At 15.9% G+C, this 10,181-nt stretch overlaps 1 protein-coding gene across 4 annotated transcripts in view; it reads left to right on the top strand.

The window, feature by feature from the left end:
• Window positions 1-158: 158 nt before the first annotated feature.
• The window catches only part of LOC122714442 (V-type proton ATPase 116 kDa subunit a1), a 36,414-nt gene continuing 26,391 nt past the window's right edge, over window positions 159-10,181 (top strand). For all 4 annotated transcript variants that reach the window (XM_043935767.1, XM_043935769.1, XM_043935768.1 and 1 more), the window contains exons 1-2: window positions 159-455; window positions 1,644-1,949. In XM_043935767.1, coding sequence (XP_043791702.1) covers window positions 339-455; window positions 1,644-1,949 — 423 coding nt within the window. In that variant the 5' untranslated portion in view covers window positions 159-338. The remainder of the gene's footprint in view (window positions 456-1,643; window positions 1,950-10,181) is intronic.

Raw genomic sequence — 10,181 nt, 5'->3', positions numbered from 1 at the left:
TTACTATTTAATTTAATTAAATTTTTAATTTTTCTATGAAAATAGATAATATTTACAAAACTGTTAGTTGTCGCTAGTGTAGTTTCTGGGCGTTAACTAAAAATATGAGTAGCGATATACCTTCAATTCGTAATTTATGCCTGTCTCACCTCGTGACTAGTTTATTGATTACTTCTGTAATTGAAATCGAGAAGTGTGTTAATCTACTAAATGTTTGGCAAGAAGAAGTTACGCTGAAGCAATTTTATTTCTAATCTTGTCTTTTTCTGTTTTACTTAAAAATTTTTTTTTCATAATAAATATAATTATTTTAACTTAACAACTTATTGAAATTTAATATGGGATCGCTTTTTCGAAGCGAAGAGATGACCTTGTGTCAACTCTTCTTACAAAGTGAAGCAGCTTATGCTTGTGTCTCAGAACTTGGAGAACTTGGCCTTGTACAGTTTCGGGATGTAAGTATAATATATTTAAAAGATGTAAAATATTTTTGAATTTTTTTTGCCATTTTTACGAGAAAATATTCAATTGTGAAATTAATAAGTAATATAAAAATTCTATCTTTTTAAATTTCGAAATAAAAAAATAAAATTCATAAATAAATAATAACATTTTAATATAGAAATAATTTCTTTAAATTATTATAATTATAATATAATAAAATATAAACATAATTAAATTACATACAAATTACATTGCTAAAAATATCATTTATATCAATATCATAATATGTAAAACATCTGTTTTAATTGAATATGGCTAAGTATTCTTTAAGGAAGTGATGTCACAAAAGAAATATTCTTATGAAGATTATTTATTATGAAGTGAAACATTATATGAATAATTTTTCTATATTCTATATATAGAATGATGAGGAAATTTGAAGATCAATTTAATTTTTTAAAAGAAATTTTTTAAAGATCTTTTTTAAATTTTATTTTTGATAGTATTATAATGTTTATTAAGACAATCAATTCAGTGATATCATTTTTTTATATGATTAAAATATCTTACCTTATTATTAGATTTTAAATATAATATTATAAGTTTTAACAATAATATGATGAAAAATTAATTCTTCATTTAATATTGTACATGATACAAAAAAAAGTAATGATAATGATAAGAGTATGATATTTATTAAAATTTTTTAGTAATATTTCAATTTATTTTATTTAAAATTATAATATACTATATTTTTAAAAATAATATAATATACTTTTGCGTTAAAATAATTAAATCCATATATATTCCATAATTAAATCCAAGAAAAGCTTATTAAAAAAGATTGGGAATAATATAAAATAATATTCATTTTGATAAAATTTTTATTATTTTTATTATTTCAATAAATTTTTATATTAGTATATCTATTCATAACTTAAAAAAAGAAAATAAATAATATTTTTTTTAAAATTATTTCAAACATAATTTTTAATGAACAGTGATATTTCATATATATACAAATAATTATATAAAATTTTTATTTTTATTAAGTAAAATTCAAATAATTTTTTAAAAATATCAAAATATCTCACATATTTAATTCATTAATTAAAGAAAAATAATAATATATGTATATATATATATATAATATTATTTTATAATTTTATTATTTTATATATCAATTTGTGTTTGTATAGCTTAATCCTGATGTTAATGCTTTCCAACGAAAATTTGTTAATGAAGTACGTCGTTGTGATGAAATGGAACGTAAATTACGATATTTGGAAAAAGAAATTAAAAAAGATGGTATTCCTATGCTCGATACTGGAGAAAATCCAGAAGCTCCACAACCCAGAGAAATGATAGATCTTGAAGCAACATTTGAAAAATTAGAAAATGAATTACGAGAAGTTAATCAAAATGCAGAGACCCTTAAACGTAACTTCTTGGAGTTGACTGAATTGAAGCATATACTTCGAAAAACACAAGTTTTCTTCGATGAGGTAAGAATAACTTTATTAAAATTTTTATGTAAAGTGTTTATGTAAAATATTATACTAGAGCTTAAGTATGTAAAAAGTATAATATAATATTTTTTTAACTTGCACGAAAAATAAATAAATATATTATCACATATGTTTACTACATATTATAACAAATATATACATATATGTACTACATTAATATATAGCATAGGGAATGTATAACTGGGATCATTTTTATAACTCTGTAAATAATGATTTTAACAATGATTGATTTATATTTAAATGTTACATGACTCAAAGAAAGTGCATGTTATATTATCGAATTTTATTTAATTTATTATATTGTGATACAAGCATGCTTTCTATTTTTTAAATAAAAATCAAATTTTTAATGAAAAATAATATTGAAATAATATTAAATATTGAAATTCATTTATTACATAATATAAACTTAATATTTTTAAAAAATTTAATTAATAATTATATAGAAATTGAATAAATAATTTAAAAAAATTTGAATAATATAAAAAAATGTTATTTAAATCAATTTTTGTTAAAAGCATTATTTATAGAGATATTTATTTTGATATATATATGGATTTGGACAATGGAAGTAATTTTACACAATAAAATATGATAAAAATCATTTAATAAAATTGTGATTGAAGCTTTATTTAATCATTTATTTTTTCAATTATAAAAATTCAATTTAATAATAAAAAATTCAATTATAAAAATATTCAATTTATTTAATTGATAATAATTAAATTAAAATTCCATTCAATTAACTAATTAAGAACATAAAATAGAATAATAGATATTGTATAAATAATATATCAAAAGTAGTTTTATAGAAATTGTAAAATTTCATAATATTCAAATTTAATAAAAAAATATATATTTATATAGTCATATAAATCATATTTATAATCATAATTAGTAAAATTATATTAATCTTGCATAGCAATTGAAATTTAAAAAAATTAAAATTTTTTTAACATATAAGCAAACCCTTATAAATAATTAACATATGCATGCAATTATATGACTATATAAATATATATTATAATTGTCATTATCAATCATTTAATTTATTATTTACTTTTTTTCTAATTTATAAAATTTGCCTATAATTAGACTATAAAAATAACTAGAGTAATCAGAATAATTAGAATATAAATTAATTATTTATGAATACAAACTAAAAGAGGAATTGATTTTTTTTTCAATAAACTTTTAATATGACTTTATTAATTGAACAAATTTGATAATTGAGTTTCCATAATTTTATAAATGTATATAAATTATTAAATAGAATTATTATTACATATATACATTAATATATACATACATACATTATAAAATTTGAATTCCTAAAGAGTTTTGATATATATGATTTGCTTTACATTTATTTATTATTAATTGAATTATTATGTCTTTAATATATTTTATTATGAATTTTAAAAATGCAATTTATGTAATAAATGAAACAAAAAGCTTCAATCAAAATTTTATTATTTTCATTTTCTTCACTTTATCTTTTTATATGAAACTATTCTTAAAATGTTTTTATGAATATACACATGAAATTATGAAAAAAAGGATAAATGAATATTTCTCATAATTATTTTATATATGTAATTTAAAAGTTTATAAAATAATTGGTTCATTAGTTGTTTCATATATATATATATATATATATATATATATATATATTATAAACTTTTAAATTAAAAGTATAATAAATATGTATAAATAAACATATATACTATTAAAATATTATTATTTTTATTCACTGTTCTTAAAATAATTTTAAATATATGAATTTTAATATTATTAAATAATTAAATAATTAAAAAAATAAAATTTGTTATATTATATAAAAATGAAATCAAAAAATAGTAATAAAAATAGGATTTTTTAACTTTTAAGAGAGATATTCATGTACTCTATTTATTATAATTTTATACATTCATATTAAATTATACATACATATGTAAATATACAATTATTTCATTATTAAATTAATTTTCAAAAAATATATTAATGAAAAGTTAATTTCATAATTCTAACATTTCATAAGTGGAAAAATTTACTTCAAATTTTTTCGTAATTTTTAATTTCAATGTTTTTTAATAGTAAAATAGTCCTTTTTTTAAATGACATATTTTTTACAAAGAAATGATTAATAAAATAAAATACAAATATTTTTGAATATTTTTTTTATTTTTATTTTTTTAATTAATAAAAAATTAATAAAAAATTAATAAAAATTAAAATTAATAATAAATTAATAAAATTACAATTTATATATATATTTTATTATATATATTTGCAATTTGAATGCAAATTAAAACAATTTGTATATTTAATAAATAAATATTACGTATAATTAATTTTATTATGAAAAATATTGTGTGATCATTTACACTCTTTTTAATATCTTATCTTAAAAAATTGTATATTTTTTTTTTAAAAAAATATTAATATAATAATTAGAATTGGAAAAATATTCTGAAAAAAAAATGCTTTTAAGTCAAATTAGTTTCTATGAATGCAACTTTCATTAAAATATTTTTTGTTAAATATATATTAATATATTTTATAAATGTCAAAATATTCTTAATAAATATTAAAAATGATAATCAAAATTTTGAAATATATTAAAATGAAATCAAAAAATAGTATATATAGTATATTCAAAAAATTTCGAATTTTCAAACCTCGAAACTTCATTATTTTTGAAACTTTTAAATTTCAAAAATAATAATTTCTATAAATACTAGTATATAATAATTTGTGTAATTTGTGAAAGTGTAAATATTGATAATATGGATTTATACTTATTTAATTAATAATAATCTAATTAAATTTGAATTTAAATCTAATTAAATTTGAATTTAAACTTAAAATTTTTTTAATATGTTTATATAATAGAATATATTATTATAATATTATTATAATATTATTATTATTATAATAGAAGAAATATTATTATAATAGAAGAAAAAATGAAATATAAAAATTTAATTTTTTGCAAGAAAAAAAAAACTATTGTAATATTATATACTATTATTTGATTATGAATTTGAGTTTAATTCCTTAAAAATGGATTATTTCATTTGAAATAAATTTGATATATAATGCATGCTAATATGAATATAATTATTAAGAATTTAAAAAATTTCAGAATTCAAAAAATATTTTGAAGTATTTTGAGTTTCGAGAGTTTTTGAAGATTTTGAAATCTTATAAATCTTGGATTTGAGTTGCGAATAAAAATCAAAATTTTCTATTTCTAATAAATATCAATCGTATATATGCTCAATGAGACATAAAATGAATAATAAATTTTACCAAGTATTAAATAATAGCAGATTTCAAATATTAATACCTCTTGGAATATAAAAACTTTAAATTAATACATATCCTGATATGATAATATATTCTTTTCAAATCTAAAATTTGAAAAACTATTATTTAAAAGTTGAATTATTATTTAATTTTAAATATATGAATTAAAGTTTTAAAGATTATGTACAGCAATAAATTAAAAAAAGAAATTAGATGTAAATAATTCATTTGAGAATAATAAAGTTCAATTTCTTTTTTAAATTATTTAATAACATTAGTTTTAAATTGATATAATACATATATTTCTATTTAATTTTAATTTTTTCTGAAAGATATCATTATGACCAATCTGTTGTTATTTAATGCATGGAAATTGATAATTTGATAGTCTTACATTTTTCTCATCATATGCAGACAATTCATACACATTTACACAATTTATGTAAGTATACATATATACATATATATATGTATATATGTACTGACAAAAATTACGATAAATTTTTTTATAGTTAGTAATTTTTATAGTAAATTTATATACATAATTATTAGAAAATGTTTAAAAAATGAAGAAGAAAATACATATCTATTTATTAATAAAAAAATTTGTTTATATAAATTTACTAATAAATATATATATTATATATATATATATATATGTAAAATTTAATTTCTTACAAAATAATATTTCAAAAATTATATGAAGTAAGTAATTCTAATTTTTGAAAATTATTTGGTGTCAATATACATTAATAATTAACAAAAAAAAAATCGTGATTATAATTTAAATTTTTTTTAAACCATTTTTTATACTATAATTTAAATATGATTTTTATTTTATATTTAATCGTCTTGTTTGTTATAAAATATTTGTAATTGTTAATATTGAAAAGTTGTATTCTTTGACATCAAATATTGTTCTTTAAAAATCGAAGTTTCGTAATCTTTATATTAATATTTTACAAAAGATTAACTTTATAATATACACAATTATTCACATATTGATTAATCATTTTCATCTTTCATACAAAAATGACAATGAGATGATTTGATTAGAAAGATGTAGATTTGGATATTGCATTTTTATTTTAAGTAGAAAATTAAATGTAATTTAAACTTTCTGCTTTTTGACTTCATATGTATATACATAATATTAAAGGTTTAAACTATTTCTTTATTTCTATTTTTTATGTTTATGTAATTATCGTAAATACAATACAATTCAAATATCTAAATAATTTTTATAAACATTGAGTATATTAATATTTGGCAGCATTTTTGGTATGTATAAAATTTGTTTAAATTAATATTTATTATTTTAGTTTACATAAATATAATGTTTCTAGTATGATGAATTTTGTAATCAAATAGTATATAATATTATTATAATATTATAATAATAATAATAGTAATAAATAATATATAGATTTTATTAATCAATATATAGTGTTTCAATTAAGATTTTGATAAATAATTATTTGTTATATATAAATATATATTTTTTAAATATCAGAATTATTTAATAAAAAAATTTTTTTATAAAATATGATATAATAGTCATATATTTAATAATATTATTAATTTTTTAATCAAATGCTTTTTGGATGCAAACGTATAAATAAATATGTCATTATGAAATTTATTAATTTATTAAATAGGTTTTATTATATAAATTTAATTTAATAGTTAGATTTTATAACGTATGTAATTGATTAAAATGCATGGTAACAAAAATTGTATTATTTGTGTTTGATATCGATTTTATCTGTTGTAATATTGCTTCATAATATTATATAATAGAGGCAAGATTATTCTACAAGATATAAAGTAAATTATAACTACGAAACAAATTCTAATGCTATTGATATTAAGCTGTTTTTGTTTTGTATTACTAATGACCATTGAGTGATTTTAGGATTATTAATGTGTTAGTGTTGTCAATTAACCAAGTTGCAGAATTGCAAAGGACACAAGTCACTATACAAGCCCTATCTCCCTGTGTCCTTTATATTTCCTATATTTTTACAATAAATTAAACAATTTCAAATATATTTTATCGTTAACTGTTTTATTAAACGTTTATTATTAATAATCATGTTAAAATTATTTTACATTTAACAAAAAATTTTTCAGTTTCTCAAAATTTCTAAAATTTTAATTTTTCTAAATTTTAAAATCGAAAAATCATTTTATTTTATATGTATGTGTATATATTTATGTATGCAGGATGTATCATGTTGATGGCTTCTTTAAGAGAGATGATAGGAAAAATACAAATAAATATAAATATTTATATTTATTTTATTTTTATTTTAATAATTATTTAATAATTAACGTTAACACAATTTATTTATATCAATTGTTTATATCAATGTATTTATATAAATACACTAAAAAATTAATAAAGATGACAAAATTTCATATTGCTACAAAAAATATTGCAAATAGTGTTATATAAACAAAATATTTTAAATTTATTTACAAATTTTTCTTATAGAAAATCATCTTTCTCAAAGAAACTGTGAATTAATATAAAATATTTGTTTTTATTAATTAAAAAATATTGTTTTTAATTAATTAATAAAAATTATAGAATTTCAATAAATAAATCTTTAGTTTTAAATTTTTCTTATTATAGTTATTCAAAATTTTGTTACTCTTATTATTTTCATATTTTATATAAATCTATGTATAATGCATTAAATATCAAATAATTCAATATATTTTTTATAAATATTTAATTAATTATTAGATTTGTAATTTAGTATTTTCTTTACATTTATATAGAAAAACTGCATTGTAAGATTTCGTTAATTTTAAAAATTAAATTACAATTTAAATTGAAATCGTGTTAGTTTTATATTCATATTATTCAAATATATATTCATATTGTTTATATGTATGTATGTTAGTTATCATAAATTTATAGTAATTCTATTATATTTATTAAAATCATAGAAAATAATAAAAAAATTCAAATACAAGAGAAAAGTGCATAATATTTCATGCATAATGTCTCAGTGCATAAATATAAAGAAAAAAAATATTATTCTAAATAACTTCGTTATTTTTAATGGTATGAAAAATAATTATTAGTATTGATATTATATTATTATATTATTAGTAGGTTTTGAAAGAGAAATATGATGGACAAATATCACTTTGAGCGTCTGTAATGCGAATAAAAAAATTATCATGTCATTTTAATATTATGTAATAATTTCATCATCTTTTCAATGCTCATTTGGAAGTCGATCGATGATCTAGTATTCCATTATATTTTTCCATTTATTATAAAGTGTAAAAAAAATATATATATTTTTCTAGTAAAAAAAAAATATCAGTAAAAATATCATTGAAAGAAAAAAAATGATCTTAAAATAGTTTTTTTTTTTATCATATTTCTTAAAATGCAATATATAAAAAATTATGCTATTTTATCGAAAACCTTTCAAATTATGCACATTTTTTATATTATTAAAAAAGAGAAAAAATTTAAGAGATGTTCTCAGTTAGGATATCTTGCATATTATATTTATTGAACTTGTATTATGTGTATAAAATGATTATAACATATTGTACAACTGAAAGATTTTTAATTAAAATATTCAATAAATTCTACTTTTTTTAAATAAAAATTAAATTTATTATTATTACTATAATTAATTATATATTAGAATTAATTATATTATAGTTAATTCAATTTAATTTTTTGGATAAATCTAAATTATTACAAATAATTTAATATTTTAATTTTGTCTCAAAAAATTGATTTTTTATTATTGTTAATTATTTAACTATGTTTAATTTAAATGAAAATAATTAAATATTATAACATACAGGAAAAGTTTCAAGGAAAAATTAAATATACAATAAAAATATTTAGATTTTCAATTAAAAATGTAATCATAAAACATTTCAATATCGTTCAATATAAAACGTCATCATTATTTCGTCGTCATTATTTATTTTATATTCTTAATATTATTCTTGCAAACAGCAATTCTCAACTAGCGATAATAGTGATTTTTTATAATATGTACAATATATTATATCATAAAAAAATTTCAATATTGCTTGAAATTGATATTTATTGAATGTTTTAATACTTAAAAAAAACATACTCTCTTATCTTATTAATATCATTGAGAAATTACTATAAAAATAAATTTTATTTAATAATTATTTATATATTTATTTTAAATATTTCATATATTGAAATATAAATCTAAATTTTAATAAAAATATAATTTTATTTTTATAATTATATATGTATAATCCTTCATTTGTACAATATTTTAATTTAATTTTCATTAATTCTATTAATCAGAAATTTATTTGATCAAAATTTCTGTGTAGTAACATATTGCATTAAAATTTTTATGAAGGGATCAAATTGGATTTTATCAAATTGGTGCTTGGAATGTTAAATATTTAAAAATTAGCATGTATATATTATTAACTCAAGAATGATGATTTAAACATATGTTTTTAAAATTATATTTATATCTTATATGTTTGCATGAAGCATGCCAAATATTGTAAATATTATATACGTATGTATTTATAAATGTGCATATATAGGAAATGTTAAATGTGCATGTAATAATTTTTCGAAAAAAAATTTTAAACAAAAACAAAATGGTTACGTATTTCATTAAAATTCTAAATTATCTAACACATTTTAATTACTTCTATAAAAGTACTTTAATATAAGTTTTATATTGCAGTAAAAAATGAATGTTATCATATAGGAGAGTCATGTTTAGTTATCATCTGATGAAACATAAAATATTCAATTATGTTAATTTCAATGAAATAAGAATAGTCAAAAATTTCATGCGAAGCAATAAATATTATAATAATAATTTTTTATTAAATATATTTAAAATTTTT

This window comes from Apis laboriosa, unplaced genomic scaffold, assembly GCF_014066325.1.
Source record: "Apis laboriosa isolate Shangri-la unplaced genomic scaffold, ASM1406632v1 scaffold30_cov140, whole genome shotgun sequence".
Taxonomy (NCBI): domain Eukaryota; kingdom Metazoa; phylum Arthropoda; class Insecta; order Hymenoptera; family Apidae; genus Apis; species Apis laboriosa.
Note: the sequence above shows the minus strand (reverse complement) of the source record. Positions and strands in the feature narration are given on the sequence as shown.